We start from the raw sequence: 18,187 nt of genomic DNA, 5'->3' as shown, positions 1-18,187 counted from the left end.
GAATAATTCCATTCATATTGAACTCCTGTAATGTTTTCAGTGTTAATTTTTACAATGAGAAAGTTTCTAAAAATGGAGTATAAAAATGTTTTTCATATGTTGTGCATACAGAAAGTCTCAGGTCAAATACCCCTTTGTCAGATTTTGGACTGGACTTAAGGAAATTTAGCTTTTTAAAGATTTGTGGTTTGGGGGAATACTTGATAATGGATTTTTAGTGCCCATGTTGTGTATCAAGATTATCCTTATGCAAGTTTACTTATCCCCTTTCCCCTCAGAGTAGTTTTCAGGTATTAATATTCTACCCGAATATAGCTAAACATAGTTTGCTTTGATCTCTTTACACTTATCTCATTTCCTCTAAAATTCACTAGGTTGAAGGTTATGGTTTTTCTTTGAACCTGAAGGTGTTGGTGCCCTAATAGTGTTACTAGACATTATTCCATCTAGAAGGATAGACCGTACCTGTTCACCCTAGAGGCTGTTATCTGATGGAATCACATGGCCGGCAGTTGCCTCCTATTAGTGTTGGTTCAGAGGAAAAAGAATTAGAAATCAGACATGGTTGGTTCTCCCAACTGTAGCTGTTGAGTAGGGACAGAATGTGAGTATTTATCTTGTTTCTTTGAGAGTAACTCAGCACAGGTGTTTCTTAAGTGTTATAACAATTCTTTACTGTTAAATTTTTTTTTTTGCATAACTGAGATTAATTTTGTTCCCAAATACTTGCTTTAGGACATACCTGTTTGTGTATGACTTGTGAAAGCGTTTTAAACCAGTCTGTTTATTACTTGGATTGAAAATTTAAGACAGTCTTTGTAGTCTTGAGTTAGGAAGTTGATAGGATTGATATCCACATATGATTATTAAACACTGGATTAGTCTTCACAGCATATTGGTGTACCTTTAAAGACTTCTCTACATTCATTAAAAAGTGGCTTTTAATTTTGGGAACTTTAGGAATCATTTTATAAACATGTACTAGGGTCAGGAATTTTTTTTTTAAAGAATTTTAAATATTCAGGAGGAAATGTGACATCATATCTGCTTAACTAAAAGAAAATAGCAAATGCTTTAAGCACATCAACAGCAATAACAGTGTTGTCTCGTTGTGAAATGGTTTTGAGTAAAAATTGATCTCAGTTATTTTAGACTGTTTTTCTAGATTTCTAAAAATGTTCCTTTAAACTTACTGTTTAGTGATTGTTTCCTCAGTCCTGTGTGTATCTTTGTTTTGTTCTATATGCAGTACATTATAATCTTCAAAGTATGGCTCTATTTATAATTGTTGTAACCTTAGAAAAGAACAGAGCCTATAAATGGTTCTTTGAATGTAATGGTTACTGTAGGTTCATACTTCTTTTACCGATGATGGGGAGCAGTTTTCAGTTGGATAAAAATAGAATCAGTCAAAAAAAAATTGGTATCTCAGTGGTAGGAAGATGGTAAAAATCATGTTAGTTGTTAACCCAGTCATACTCAGCTGCCTGAACCCAAGAATGTGGGTCTATTATTATAGAGTAACTGCGGTCATAGCTTCTGCAACTATATTAATTTTAGCATTCTGTATTAGATTTTGCTTCATAATTAAGACAATTGGAAATCATTTTAAATAAATCAAAACAATATAAATATAAACATATTGGTATGCATTTGAGAATAGGAAATCAAGAGCAGCAAAATTATAATTGGAAAATTTGTTCACTCATTTTTTTGAAGGTGAAACTATCAGTAACTACCAGTTGACTGTTTTGATTTATTGTCATCATTTCTTTATACCTTTATATATTCCTAATATTTACAGTTAGTACATGCTTGTTCCTTCATGCAGTAAACAAAAAAACTAAATTATGGTCCATCGTTCTAGTTCTTAGGACTATATTGTTAATATTTTGTATATTTCCTTCTGAATGGCTCATTGGGATTGGTATATCAGTTCCTTATTGAGGGAGTGGACAGCAGCCTTAAAGGGGAACGGTTAAAACTGTGCCTCATGTGGGAGGTTCAGAAAGTACCTACAGTAAGCATTTTGACTGACTGGTACATTCAATGTCTCTTTGTCAATTGAAGACTTGCAGCATGTTTACTTGAATTTACAGGGAATAAAAGTCCCTGTTGAAAAAGCGATGAAAATAATTATGGCCCTTCTGTTAACAGGTGTTTGTTTGCTTATGGAAAGGCTGTAAAGTATATAACACTCCATCAACCAGCCAGAGTTGGTTACAGAGGCACATGCTGACACACAGCGGAGACAAGCCTTTTAAGGTAAGTAAGTGTATATGAGTTATTTTTCTTAAGTTCAAGTTGACATGTTTCTTAATAGGCATACTTTTGCCCTCCTAAAAATTTTTTAAAGAACCATTTGTTTTAATATTCCTGTAGATGCATGAGATTTTATAAAGTAGATGAAGGTAAAGATAATTTAATCTGACTTTTATAATTTGAAGACCAGAAAAAAGTCAGTGTGAAGGTAGGGTCTTGAAAACAGCTAGTAGGCAGAGTAGCACCTTGAATGGATGTCTTTAAAATTGCTTGGTTGTGGTTAGTACCTTGTACTCTAATTATGTTTTCTTAGTGTCATAGGTTTCAGCCTTTTTAATTAGCGAACAGTCCTGATTATTACATGAAAAAATTTTGAAATTGTGGAGAATTAAAGGGTTTGATCTCTTTCCCTCACTTTGAGATCATGTTACTAAGCTTAGTCATAAATTACTGTGTCAAATAGATGTATTTGGGGAATTCTGAGGAATTTCATGTAAAAACCATTTTTTGTTTTATCCTCATAAAAAGTTAAAATATTTTGCTTTGTAACTATGGAAAGCATATATCATAGAGATGAAAAGTTTAAAAGTTTAGTATGGAAAGCATATATCATAGAGATGAAAAGTTTGTCTTTAAAGAAGTTTAGTAGTTGTTAAATACAGTGTCTACTGGTATGTATTAATAAGCACTGTTGTGCCAGAAACTCATTTTGGGTTTCATTAGAGGAGGAGGTAATTTGTGTGCAGTTTTTTTTTAATTACTTAATTTCCTTGAAAAAGATAATCATTAACAATTTTAAGAAATTATAAAGAAAAAAATTTGTATTCAGAAATTTTTCTACCTTTCTTATTTTCTCTCCCCTGAATATATAACTGTTCTTTTTAATTACTGGTGAATTCTTTATGGAACTACAAGTAGATTCATATATAGTATCGTTATCCTTCCACTTACACAATGTCTAATAAATATATACTCTCTGTATATTATTTTTTATAAACTTTATATTTTAGAGCAGTTTCAGTTTTACAGAAACACTACAAAGATTAGAGTTCCCTTATGTCCTATACCGAGCTTCTCCCATTATCAGGAATTCTATTGTGTGTATGTGTACCTTGCTTGTGTAACATGCTTTGTAGTAGAGATCTTTTCATATCTGTTCATAAAGAATATTCTCTTTTTAACAGCTTCTTAGTATTCCATTGTGTGGCTATAGCAGTTCATTTAACCGGACTTGCATAGCTGCTTTGGTTGATTTCAGTCCTGTGCTGTTGCAAGTAGTGCTGCAGTGATGGATCTTTGAATATATGTCATTTTGTACATGTGTAATTATAAATGTAGGAAAAGTTCCCAAAATGATGAGAGTGGCTGGATCAAAAGCTATATAACCATTAATAATTTTAATAAATATTGCCACACTGCCTTGCTGGGGGTTGTGCCTTTATCAGCAGTGTTAGAGTGTCTGCCTTCTTCACAGCTTTGTTAAGAGGGTTTTGTCAAACTTTTATATTTTTGCCAATCTAATAGATGAGAAATTGCATCCTGATGTAGTGGTTGTCCCATCAGTTGCGTCCCCCTCCTCCCCTTAATGTTTATTTTGGTCTTCCCTGGTGGCTCAGTTGGTAAAGAATCCACCTGCGATGCAGGAGACCTGGGTTTGATCCCTGGGTTTGATCCCTGGGTTTGATCCCTGGGTTGAGAAGATCCCCTGGAGGAGGGCATGGCAACCCCACACCTGGAGAATCCCCAAGGACAGAGGAGCCTGGCGGGCTGCAGTCCATGAGGTGGGAAAGAGTCAGACTCAATTCAGCGACTAAGCCTAACACAGCATAGCACAGGATTGATTTATCTTTTTTTGACTACTCTGGGTCTTCCTTGCTGTGCATGGACTTTTTCTAGTTGCGGGAAGGTGCAGGGGTGGGGCTGCACATTGCTGCAGTGCTTGAGCTGCTCATGTGGCTTCTCTCGTGGAGCCCTGGCTCTAGAGCACAGGCTTAGTTGTTCCGCCGCATGTGGGCTCTTCCCAGCCCAGGAATAAAACCTTTGTCCCCTGCATTGGCAGGCATATTCTTAGCCACTAGACCACCAGGGAAGTTCCCAGCTTGTAGGATCTTAGTTCCCTGACCAAAGATTGAACCTGGGCCCCCAAAGTAAAAGCGCCAAATTCTAACCACTGCACTGCCAGGAAATTAATTCCCTCCCCTGATGTAGTTTTAATTTTATTTTCCTCTATTATCAGTGAAGTTGGGCATCTTTTCATATGTTTAACCATTTGGATTTCTTTTTCTTTATTCTCTTAAAAATAGTCTTATTGAGCTTTCTGTTGGCATGTGTGTCCTGTAATGTTAACCTCCTAGTCTTCCCTCTTCTCATACTGCAGGTTCTGGCCCTCGTGTGACCTGGGACAGTTTTTTGAACTTCCTGTCTGATTTGTAGCTGCTAATAGTGGTTACCTCATAGAACTGTACAGTATATAGTAAATGTAAGAGCTTATTGTTAAAAGTAAGAGAATCATTTACTTTACCATTGTGTTCCTTTGCATATATTTTTCTTTAAGGCAGCCATTCTTTTGCTGGTTGGTTATGATGTTCAAGTTAATTTCACAGTTCATAGAAATGGATTTTTTCCCGAAAATCTCTTTTTAGAAGCTGTAGAAGAGTCTCATTGAAGAGGGGGAAAGAAACTGTCTTTAAAAGACAGAAGTTAAAGGTTGTGATTTAGTGAGGCATTGTTCTGTAAATCGTAGGAACCATTTGAATCAAAAAAGTGTTTGTTGATGTTTGCATTACATAGCATAGTGCTGGGCATTTGGAAAGCAGGGTGAATAAGAATGGAGACCTCTGCCCTTTAGAGAACTTTTTTTCTTTAGGATTTTACAGATGTAAGTAGGTTTTAGTAATAAAATGTCTTCAGTTCAGTGCAGTTGTGACTCTGCGACCCCATGGACGCCAGGCTTCCCTGTCCATCACCAACTCCCGCAGCTTGCTGAAGCTCATGTCCATCAAGTCGGTGATGCCATCCAACCATCTCATCCACTGTCGTCCCCTTCTCCTGCTTTCAGTCTTTCCCAGCATCAAGAGTCTTTTCTAGTGAGTCATTTCTTTGCACCAGGTGGCCAGAGTATTGGAGTTTCACCTTCAGCATCAGTCCTTTCAGTGAATATTCAGGACTGATTTCCTTTAGGATTGACTGGTCAGATCTCCTTGCAGTCCAAGGGACTGTCAAGAGTCTTCTCCAACACCACATTTCAAAAGCATCAATTCTTCGGCACTCAGCTTTCTTTGTAGTCCAACTCTCACATCCATACATGACTACTGGAAAAACCATAGCTTTGAGTAGACAGACGTTTGTTGGCAAAGTAATGTCTCTGCTTTTTTAATACGCTGTCTAGGTTTGTCATAGCTGTTCTTCCAAGGAGCAAGTGTCTTTTAATTTCGAGGCTGCTGTCACCATCTGCAGAGACTTTGGAGCCCTAGAAAATAAACAAATCACTGATTTGTTGTCATTCAGTTGCTAAGTCATCTCTGACTCTTTGCAACCCCATGGACTGCAGCATGCCAGGCTCCTGTGTCCTCCACTATCTAATAAAATGTGAAGTGCCGATAAATGTCTGTCAAAAGGTTCTCTGGAAACATGGATTAGTGACCAATTAATGGGACTGGGAAAGAGGAGTAGAAGTTGAGTGGGAGTTGACTACAGAAAGGGGATCATGTGATTTGGAAAATTTTTTTTTTAGTTGTAACATATCACAGTGTACATTAAAGTGTTTAAAGTATACTTAAGTATTTCCTGTGTTTGTATGTACCTGTGTAACCACCATTCCGATGAGGAATATTTTCACTCCTTCCCCTAGACCAGATTATGATTTCTGTCATCTTGACTTAGTTGTATGAACTTTTGTGTCTGGCTGTTTTCACTCAGCAGAATAACAGAGATTTGTCCTGTTGGAGGTTGTTACTTTTACCTAGTCTGAGTTGTGTCTGACTCCTTTGCGACCCCATAGACTGTAGCCCACCAGCCCCTCTGTCCATGGGATTCTCCAGGTAAGAATAGTGCAGTGGGTTGCCATTTCCTTCTTCAGGGAATCTTCCTGACCCAGGGATTGAGCCCATGTCTTCTGCACTGCAGGCAAATTCTTTACCGCTGAGCCACCGGGGAAGTTCCCTGTGTACCAGTCATTTAAATAAATAGTTACTGTGTAGTATTCCACTGTACAGTAAACCAGTTTATTCTTTCTCCTGCTGATGGGCAAGTTGGTTGTTTCTAGTCTTTGGCTGTTACTAATCAAGCTGTCTTAAACATACTCTTCCACATGTCTTCTGATGGCAGACATGTACTCATTTCTCTTGGTTGTATAGTTAGGAGTGGAATTACTGAGTCACAGATAAGTATATATTTAGCTCTAGAAACTACAGACTCTTTTCCAAATTGGTCATACATTTTATGTTCCCACCAGCAGTGAATGAGAGTTTTAGCTGCTCTAGATCTTGATATTTGCCTCTTATTAATTTTAGCCTCTCTGGTGTCTATTTAGTGGTATCCCATTGTGACTTTATTTTTTACTTCCCTGCTGAGTAATGATAGGTTGAACACATTTTCAAAGGCTTTGGCTATCTGAATTTCCTCTTTTGGGTGAAGTGCCTATTCAAGCCCTTTTTTATTTTACCGAAAGATTTGTTCTTATTATTATATAAAATTTTATATGTATTTTGGATAGAAGTACTTTGACAGATATGTGTATTTGAACGCCAGTCTGTCTTTGGTTATCTTTTTTACCTTTTCCTAACAGGATTTTTTGAATAATAGTTTCTAGTTATAGTGAAGTCTAATCTGTCAATTTTTTTATGGTTAGCGTTTCTTGTATTGTGTTTAAAAAATCTTTGCCAATCCTCGGTATATGAAGACGAGGAGGATCTTACAGAGAAGAGTTTTGTCTTATAGTGATAGAGGGGATCATTTCAAGAGGTGTGTGTATATATATATCAGTTCAGTTCAGTCGCTCAGTCCTGTCCGACTCCTTGCAGTCCAAGGGGCTCTCAAGAGTCTCTCCAACACCACAGTTCAAAAGCATCAGTTCTTTGGCACTAGCTTTCTTTATAGTCCAACTCTCACATCCATACATGACTTTGACTAGATGGACCTTTGTTGGCAAAGTAGTGTCTCTGCTTTTTAGTATGCTGTCGAAGTTTATAATTTGCTCATCTCAATACTTAACAAGTATATAATTAAGTTGTTTTTAGTGTATTCATAGGTTTCTGCGAGTATCACTGCTACTTAAAGAAATACATGATTCTGAAAAAAAGACAGGCATAGAAGAGTAAGTGAACTATTTAAAGAATAACATGCAATTTTATATATTCAGTGATACTTTATGGTGGCAATTTGAAATCGTTAAAAAAATTCTGACTAGTAAGCTTGGACTGTCTAGAAACTAAGTATAAAAGCAGTTGGTTGCAAAATGTTGTCTTTCCATACTTTTTTTACTATCTTTTAGTCTGGAATCCAGTTATTACAAGGAGTTACATTATTTATTTTGTCTTTTATATTTACCATATGCTTCAAGCATTTGCCAAGGAATTCAATTTTATTCCTATCTTAAGCAGCCTTGATGTTGGCTGCTCTGATTTGGTGGTTTGTGTGTGGGATAATTGATAGAATCATCTTGATGAAGGATTTTTAGAAATGTATACTGTGTTTACTGAAAACATTTTAAATTGTTAATTTTTTTTGTAAATTAATTTATTTAATTAGAGGCTGATTACTTTACAATATTGTGGGTTTTGCCATACCATCACATAAATTCAGCCAGGGGTGTACATGTGTCCCCCATCCTGAACCCCCTCCCACCTCCCTCCCCATTGTATCCCTCAGGGTCGTCCCAGAGCACCAGCCCTGAGTGCCCTATCTCATGCATCAAACCTGGACTGGTGATCTGTTTCACATATGGTAATATACATGTTTCAGTGCTATTCTTTCACATTATCCCACCCTTGCCTTCTCCCACAGAGTCCAAAAGTCTGTTCTTTACATCTGTGGCTCTTTTGCTGTCTTGCACATAGGGTCGTCGTTACCATCTTTCTAAATTCCATATATGTGTGTTATTATACTGTATTGGTATTTTTCTTTCTGACTTACTTCACTCTGTATAATAGGCTCCAGTTTCATCCACCTCATTAGAACTAATTCAAATACATTCTTTTTAATAGCTGCATAATATTCCATTGTGTATGTGTACTATAGCTTTCTTATCCATTCATTTCCCGACAGACATGTAGGTTGCTTCCATGTCCTAGCTATTGTAAACAGTGCTACGATGAACATTGGGGTACACGTGTCTCTTTCAATTCTGGTTAATTCTTTAGAATGAAGCCTGAAGGGAGAGAAGGGATGGAAGATAGGAAAAGAAAGGGCTAGTGTAGCGTTGCTGGCTACAACAGACTGGCCATACACAGCCAACAAAGCTTTTTCTTAATTGCTAGTTGTCTCTTGCTCTTCTCCTGCACTCTGTCAGATGGAAATAAGTGTGTTAAAAAAGTCATGCTTGCTTCATTTTAAGGAATTTGATTTTGAAAAGTTTAAATAGTATAAATATAATCTAACATCTGTTGTATTTGACTTCTTAGCATATATGTACAAAGTAAAGAAATAAATGTAATCAATTTGCACATTGATTACAATGCTTGGGGGAATCTTAGTTCCTTCACCAGAGGTTGAGCCCATAACCTAGGCAGTGGAACCATGGTGTTCTCTAACCACTGGACTGTCCCCAGGGAATTCCCTAGCCTCCCTTTTTAGTTTTGTATTGGACATCATTTCAGGTTATGCAATATTTCTGTGTAATAGTTTCCCTATATTTTATTTAATCATTCCTTAATGGGCTTTTTTGGTCCAGTTTTTCACAATATAACCTATGAGCTCATTTTTGTATACTACTTTTGTGAACTAATATAAATTCCTAGAAGCTCTTTTGCTAAGTCAAATAGTACATGTCTAAGCTTGCTTTTGAAAGATACAGTTAAATTCCCTCTGCAGAAAAACGTACCAATTTATATTCTCTCCAGCAGTGTTAGAATATAGTAGTGCCTGTTTCCCAACAGCCTTCTTGAGGCTTATTATTTATTCCCTTTTATTTTGCCCGTCTGCCAGTGTATGGTAATACCTTTCTACTTAGATACCATGCAGGTACATATAATGTAAATACAGTATAAATACTTTTCTGTATATTCACATTGTTTTTCCCCCTATGTTAATTATTTTTGTATTTTTAGGATGGAAAATTTATTGAGCTTACTCATTATTCTTTTTTATAGAGTAGGAAAAATATTTCCCTCCTGTGATAGGAGTTAAATGTTTTCCCCATTTTGACCTTTTTCTAAAGTGCAAATTTTTTAAACTTATAATTTCAGCTTGCAAAAAAGATGGGAAAACTCCCATATATTTCTCTCTCTCACATGTATGTGTAAAGAACTCCCATATACCCTTCAGCCAGATTCACCGGTACTCTTTTGCCACATTTGCTTTCTCTCTATCCATCTCTCCATCTGTCTTCCTCCCTCCCATCTCTCTCTTCTTTCCTCCCTTGCTTCTTGCAAACACATTTCACATACTACACTGTTTTTGAGGAGCCATTTAAGAGAAGCAGTAGCCCTAAATTGTGTATTTCCTAGGAATACTCATTTACATAACCTTAGTACAGTTACCAAAGTCCAGAAATTTAACATTGATGCTATTAGCTATTCAGATTTCACTAACTGTCCCAATAATGTCCCTCATAGTCATTTTTTTTCTCTTTGTTTAGAATTCAGTTGAGCATCATGCATTATATTTAGTTGTCATGACTCTTTAAAACTTACTTTCCTCAGCTTTTCTCTGTGTTTTATGGCAGTAATATTTTTGAGAAGTATAAATGTTTTATTTTGTAGTATATTTCCTATTTGGGAGTTATTTGATATGATCAAATTCAGTTTATGTCTTTGGAGAAAATAAAAATTCTCACTATTACCACTTCAGGGAATTCTTGAGAGTTTGTTCCATCATGGGTGAGGTTACCTAGCATCACTCAGTTAAGGTGGAATTTCCAGGTTCTCTTACCACAAACTTTTCGTTTGTACCTTTACAATTAATAATCAGTTTGTGGAGGACACTTTGAATCTATATAAATAACATTGTTCCCCATTAGAACTAGTTTTAGTATCCATTGATGTGTCTTGCCTGAATCATTTATTACTATGAGGGTGGTTACAAAATGAGTATTTTTCTAACTTTATTCCCATCTGAATTTATTAGTTGATACTCTTATTTTCAGAGCTTTCTACCCATTGTTCTATCATGTAGCTACAGAATGGACTCATGTATTATGTTATTCTTAAGCTTATAATACATGGCTATCATTTTGATCCTAATCTAATACAGATTTTTATATATTGAATTTTATCAGTTTTTGCTCATGTGGCTTCTGGGGCAACTGTCTGAAGATTAAAGATTCAGATGATGAAAGTCTGTTGGAGTTTTGGTAATGGCAAAGGTTGGAAACGAAAAGTCCAGAAAGACGTAATTGAGTTGATATGGGAAATCAATGAAAGTCACGGATGTGTCATTTAGGTTTAAACTGAATTTTATATTTCCTATACTTACTTGTTTTGCGCTTGATAATAAAAAAGTTAATGTCATATGAAAATAATCTTGGTAGCTCATTATCAGATTTTAGTTTTATAAAATCATACTCCTGAAATGCAGATACAGGTTTTTTCTTTTAATAATGTTTGTCTTATATAATGAAAATGCAAAGATTATTCCTTAATAAGCAGCCCCCTTCCCCGCCACATTCACTTTGTCTTGTATATATACCCCTGCTTTGTATGTGCCTTTAGAGTTTGTGTGAGGGGAGTTGCTGCTGCCATTTCGTTAAATGTAGTGAAACCTTTTATTATTAAAGTTTGAAAAACATTACATGTGTTAATAGGACTAGGATTTTGAAATTCTTTGTGCTATTCTCTGGTCTTTATTTTTAATGGTGATTTTCATTCTCCTTGGTCATTTGGTATTAAGCTTTATCATGGCTAATTAACCTCAGCTCACCATGCTTATTAATATTTTATTTAACTGAAGAAAATAAAAATTAGTCATACACAGCATGTTTGGTGATCGTTTTGATTTCCATTTTGCCAGTGTGACAGTTACTTGTCTGGACAAATTTGTATAGTGTGGAAGAAATTACATAGTTGTACTTTTCAGATAGTCTCCATAGTTTCCTTTTTCTTCCTACACATTTCTCTTCCACTCTAGTATTTCTGTGTACTTTGAACACAGTACTTGTAGTCACTTTGTTGTCATGGGCTAATGTATTTATTGGGCTTCCCTGGTGGCTCAGAGGTTAAAATGTCTGCCAGTGTATTTATTATAGTATTTATTATAACTTTTCCTCAGCAGCTAGTCTCCCACAGCACAATATGATTGTGTTCTTTCATAATAGTGACATATCTGAATGACTTCTCATTGTGATAGAGTATTGCTTGAAAAACTTAAGACTTTCTTTCAGACCTGATATACGAAATAGCCAGTCCTTTTAAATATTTTGGAGTCAAGAACGTAGCCTAAATTGTGATAAAGAAAAAAGAAATTTCATCAGACCAGAATTAAACTATTAAATACCCTCGTTAACTGTGCGTGTCTTGTGCATACAAGACACAGTGATGCCAGTATTAGATCATTCACGGTGACGGGTGATGAAAAAGTTCCTTCTTCAGTTCCTTTGTAACGTGTTTGATAATGGCAGTTGATACTGATAATTTAAAAATTTTTTTGCTTTTTCTCTCTAGTTTTATTGAGATATAATTGACAAATGAAATTCTAAGATATTTAAAGTGCACATTGTGATGATTGGATATGCATTACAATTGTGAAAGGATTCTATCCATGTAGTTAATTAACACATCCATCACCTCACAGATATTTTATATATATATTAAATTATATATGTATGTATATTTTGTGGGGGTGAGAATATTTTCCTTTTCAACATTCTCTGTAATAATTCAAGACTTAAGCACCCTGTTCTGTCTTTAATTCTCCTTTGCCTTTTTGTGTCTCTGTGTTTGAAGCACTCATTTTCCCTAGCCTTGGCAGCCAGATTTAGGTTTCCACTGACCAAAGATGATACAATTTGAGTATAAATAAGGAAAATAAGTGTAATGAACATGATGATACTGAAAAACAAAACATGATTCCTTAACACACACACACCTATCCACCCACCCACCCATGAAGCTAATTGGTCACTGGTGGGGAATGGTAGGGATCTGGTTATCTGGAAATCTAAGAACAGTCTTGAGGTCATTCTTTCTTGACTATACGAGCGGTGCCACTGGGTATTCAAATTCTGGTGCCTGAGTTGCACCCATGCCCAATTAAATTAGAATCTTTTTGATGTGCTGCGGGTCGCTCCTTTATTTTAAAAAATCTTCCTGGTGATTTGGATGTGCACCCGTGCTTAAGAATTCTTCATGTGGCTGCTATGGATCTATGTGCTGCATGTGGGCTTTCTCTAGTTGGGGCGAGCGGGGGCCACTCTAGTTGCATTGCGTGGGTTTCTCATTATGGTGACTTCTCTTGTTGCAGGCAGAGCACAGGCTCCAGGCGAGCAGGCTCAGTAGTTATGGTTCATAGGCTTAGTTGCTTTACAGTATATGGAATGTTCTTGGACCAGGGATTGAATCCATGTCCCCTGTATTGGCAGGCAGATTGTTATCCACTGTACCACCAGGGAAATCCAAGAACTTCTGTTTACACAGTTTTTCTCTTACAAGGGGACCCTTAAGAGAAGTACCACTTGTTACAACACTGGGTGAACGTGGTTAGTTAACATTTCTCTACTAAATGAGGGTACCAACTCAAAGCTCTTTGAAAGGAGGGGGAAAAGCACAGGGAAGAAAGATGTATGCTCTGTTTACTCTGTGCATGTTGCGTATGGGGTCTTGGTTTTTATTAACTTACTCTTTCCTCTCTGGGCCTCCTTGATACCACACTTGCCTGTTCATCCCCACCGAAACTCAGTGGCTGTTCCTTCTGGAGTCTGCTTTGCTGTTCTGCCTCACTTCTGAATGTTGGAGACTGCTATCAAAAACTCTCACCCTAAGTGTTTTTATCTTATCAAGTACTTTGGTTTTAAATACTCTGTATATTCTGCTTGCTCCCAGATGTTTACATCTAGCCCTAATTTTCCCTCTTGGATTCCAGAGTAGAATATTCAGCTTGGATGTCTTATGGAGCATTTCAAACTTAATATGTACAGAAGCTTGGTTTTCCATTTCAACCATGCTTCTATTTTAGACTCAGTGAATAGTAGTATCTTCAATCCAGTTACCCTGACTTTAAGAGTCCTGCATTATTCCTGATTCTTCTCAACTTCTCGTATACAGCCCCCACATGCATTCCCAAATCCTATCAATTTGCTTGCCTCTTGGTGTATTCTGAGTACCTTTACTACTTCTCATTCTGCTCTTTTGTTATTCATCTACCAGTTCATCGTCTAAGAATCACTTAGTTATTGCTATTTGAAATCCTTGGTAACTCCTCCGTCTCTGTAAATGAAAACATCCATATTTCTTAGCATGATGTATAATATCATATCTGATACTTATCTGCTTCTCTCTTCTCATTCATTCCTTTACTATATATCTTCATAGGATTTGTGTTCCAGCCAAATACTGAACTACTTGTACATCTCAAATGGATCTCCTTTTTCTCTCCTTGTGGTTTTTGTATAGGCTGTGCTTTCTGCTAGCGAATGTTAAAAACTTTGTTTCAGAAAATTTTTAAAGTTACAGAAAATGTGCAAAGATAGTACAAAGAGTACTCACATACCTTCACCCCATTGGTTTCCCTGATATTATCATCTCACGTACTGTGGTGCATTTGTCAAAACTAAGAAACCAACATTTGTACCTGGAATTTTTGTTTTCTTTTAGATTACTTGCTAATAAATACTCCTGTGTCTTCCGTTTTCTGCTCTGTGTTTCAGTAGCCTCTTGTAGGTTTCTATAGCACTTATGGGAATATGACTATGAATGACAGTCTTGGTGCTGCTTCAGTCGAACAAATCTGTTTGAAAAAACTGTCATTCCATGTTTCAAACTTTATAACAGCTACTTGGCCCACAGTAGCAGCTAACAAATGTTTCCGTGGATTCGGAAGATAGAACATTTGAAACACTTATCCAACCACCAGTTTTTCCCCTGATTGTTCAAATGGGTTTGCTTTTTTTTTTTTTTTTTAATCAGCACCGTGTGTGGTAGCTTATGTTCAGTGGTCATTGCTGTATGTTTGGATGAAACATTGACTGTTTGAACAGTAAAATCACTCAACACCGTGAAATGCTTGTGTTAAGAGGAGTGAATGCACTAAGACCATTTGAGGCAGCAGGTTTGTCTTTCACCTTGTTCTCTGTGATAAACACTAAATTAGTGGAATATTGATTAGTGACATTTAAAATTTTTCTGTTAGGGTAAATGAATTTGTGTTTTAGTGAAAGGTGTGTGATTCTATTGTATTTGTTTTCATTAAAAGTGCTCTTTTCTGTCATTCTAAATTCTCGTTTACTTTATGTTTTTTAGGATTTGTTTTTGATTCTTTGTTTATTTTTTGATTCTTGATTGATGAATAATCAAAACCAAAGATAAAGTAATTTTCCATTAGAATTCTCATTATTGATTTTATTTCCTGAGCATTGAATCATTAATGATTAAAATAAACTTGAGATATTTACTCTCTTAGTTCTAGGTACTACCAGAGCTTATGTTTTGCAGTTTTGAAGGAACCCAGGACAAAATGAATCTGTTATCTTATTCGAATCCTTGTAATTAAGGATAATCCTGGGTGGATTTGTATGACAAAATCCCTAGAAATTTAAACCCTGGGGACTTGGGTCTGAACAGTTATTGTCATTGCTGCCTTAACTGTAGTCAGGTAGCAATTCTAAAATTTGGAATGTGGAATTTGTCCATAAATTTGTTTGAATAACCAGTACTTAAGCAAGAATCTAAGGGGAAAACTGTTTTATTTATTGCATTCCTTGAAGTATCTGTCACATGGGGCACAAAATAAGTAATTGACCCAAAGTATGTTGTTTTGGGACTTCACTGTTGGGCCAGTTGCTGAGACTCTGAGCTCCTAAGGCAGGGGGCCTGGGTTCTCTCCCTGGTCAGGGAACTGGATACCGTATGCCACAACTAAGACTCAACACAGCCAAATAAATAATAAAGTATGTTTTTAGAATAGGTGTTAGGAAATAGGGGTGATGTCTTTTAAAATGGAAAAGCGAGAAAAATAAGTAGTGCATGTCTTAGTCTATGGCAGTACTGTACACTTTAACAGAAATGACTTGTGAACTGAATGTGGTGTTTAATATTTAAAAATTTTCAGTGCTGTGTTAAAATACTTGAAACAAGTGGAAATGAAAAGAATTTAAATAACATCTTAGACTTAACCTATTTGATCATTTCAGCATCTTGTCAATATGCATAGTTAATAAGATCTTTTGCATTTTCTGGTACTAAATCTTCCAAATTTGGTGTGGAGTTTATACTTAACACTTTTAAAAAAACTTGAACTAGCCGCATTTTAAGGACTCAGTAGCTCTATGTGTCTAATGACTGGCATGTATTGAACAGTGCGCAGCTAACTCTTCAGGGTGATTCTCCTTCAGCACTCTTAATTCAGTCTCTGAACACTTGCATCTGTCTCATTTATTTTATTTTTTAGCCATTTTTTAATTGAAGTATTGTTAATTTGCACTGTTACGTTAGGTATAGGTATACAAACAGATTCAGTTATATATACATACGTATATTCTTTTTCAGATTCTTTTCCATTATAGGTTATCACAAGACATTGAATATAAACAGTAGGTCTTTGTTGTTAATCTGTTTTATGCATAGTAGTGTGTGTATGTTAATCCCAGTCTCCTCCTAATTTGCCCCTCCCTCCCTATCTTCATCTATATTTAGATATCATAAAATTTGCAGTTGCAGAAGTAGATTCACACGCTCATGTTTTCCAACCATATTTAAAATTTTTTTTCGGTATTTAGAAGGAATTATCAGGTTTTAAATTAAAATGATTATTAAGGAAATGCAAGTGAAAACCACAGTGAGATTCCACTTCATACTCACTAGGATGGTTTTAATAAAATAAACGAAAAATGACGAGTCTGGACAAGGATGTGGAGCTGTCCTTATAAACCTTGTATTTGTTTGTAGGTTGTAGATACACTAAATACCACTGAATTATATACTTTAAAATGGTATGTTATATGAAATTCACCTCAAAAAATTAATAAAATCAAATAAAAATAAAAATTCAGTTTCTTCTAGTAGCATGTATTTATAGTGGTAAGTAGCAGCATCTGACTAGTGGGTCCTGTAGTAGATGGTGGTGTTTTCTGGCAGTGTGGTAATCTGCAGAAGATGGAAACTTTAAAAAGCATTATTCTTTTTTGGTGCTCAAAATACGTGTAGTTAAGATTTTAGGTTCTAAGAATTCAGCAACCGTCAGATGCCCAGCTTCTTTCTCAAGGTCAGAATCTATAGCTGAGCCTTCTGTGATGTAGGCAATCCGAGGACCACACTACTGATAAGAGTTGTAAGAATTAAATGAATTGTGAAGCCCTGAATATGTCTGATTGTTTCTTTTCAAGGTTCCATAACTCTTTGTGCCTTACCCTTGATGACAGTCCTTTGAAGTTGTAGCTTTATATATATATATGTCTTGCTGATCACATATAAGCACTTTCACTGCAAAAAGTATATCTCTTATCCATCCTCACACTTCTAGCATCTAACGTTAATAGTACCGAATATGGAATAGATAAGTATTTGAACTAAAATCTTGAGTCATTCTTCTCTCAACCTGCTGCTGCTGCTAAGTCACTTCAGTCGTGTCCGACTCTGTGTGACCCCGTAGACGGCAGCCCACCAGGCTCCCCCATCCCTGGGATTCTCAAGGCAAGAACACTGGAGTGGGTTGCCATTTCCTTCTCCAATGAATGAAAGTGAAGTTGCAGTCACTCAGTCGTGTCCGACTCTTAGCGACCCCATGGACTGCAGCCCACCAGGCTCCTCCGTCCATGGGATTTTCCAGGCGAGAGTATTGGATGGGTTGCCATTGCCTTCTCTTAACCTAGTGTGCACTTCAGAATGGTCAAAGGTTTTTGTTAGCAATACTGAGTACCGTTGGAGTGCTTAACATGTCTATATATATAGTGAAATGAGTAGAATAATTCTTAATGGTACTATGCAAGGATTTTGCTGTGAAGTGTTTCAGCCAGCACTGATTTTTATCAGAATCTGTAAGCCAGTATATTTAGAGATAGCTATGATTTGTAGGACGCTTCTGGTAATGTATATATTCATAAAAGTATATTCTTGCCTTGAAAATGCATGGAAAAGATGGGCTGGGATAAATTCTCTAATTGTGATCTGAAAATGTGAGGATGTTCCTCACACGAGGGTGAACTCTTTTCACGTGGTCAGATTTAAAGAGATTTTGTGAATAAAGTTACGATTTTTACTAATAGAGGGCTGTTAGTCTGAAAGATCCCCTGGAGGAGGAAATGGCAACCTACTCCAGTTTTCTTGCCTGGAAAATCCCATTGACCGAGAAGCCTGGAGGGCTACAGTCCATGGGGTTGCAAAGACTCGGTCGCTTCTGCGTGCGCGCACATGCACACACACATTCTCTCTCTCTTTCTCGCTGTATTGTGCTTTTAGAAGTTTGAAATGGTAGCGGTATCTCAACTGAAAGAATACACACACTAGAGGGCAGTATTGTGGAAACACTGGGAGTCTTTTGTGGTGTTAATCTAGAGAAACGTAAGTTGAACCATCTGGGAATAATGTGTTGGATACATTTAGTGACCTACATGGCAAATTTG

General features: G+C 36.4%; 1 protein-coding gene across 1 annotated transcript in view; it reads left to right on the top strand.

Moving 5' to 3' along the window:
• AEBP2 (AE binding protein 2) overlaps positions 1-18,187 on the top strand; it is a 61,892-nt gene that overhangs the window by 28,249 nt on the left and 15,456 nt on the right. The window contains exon 3 of the mRNA XM_019961485.2: positions 2,158-2,265. Within this exon, the coding sequence (XP_019817044.2) occupies positions 2,158-2,265 (108 nt within the window). The remainder of the gene's footprint in view (positions 1-2,157; positions 2,266-18,187) is intronic.

The sequence above is a fragment of the Bos indicus genome, chromosome 5 (genome assembly GCF_029378745.1).
Source record: "Bos indicus isolate NIAB-ARS_2022 breed Sahiwal x Tharparkar chromosome 5, NIAB-ARS_B.indTharparkar_mat_pri_1.0, whole genome shotgun sequence".
Lineage (NCBI taxonomy): Eukaryota > Metazoa > Chordata > Mammalia > Artiodactyla > Bovidae > Bos > Bos indicus.
Note: the sequence above shows the minus strand (reverse complement) of the source record. Positions and strands in the feature narration are given on the sequence as shown.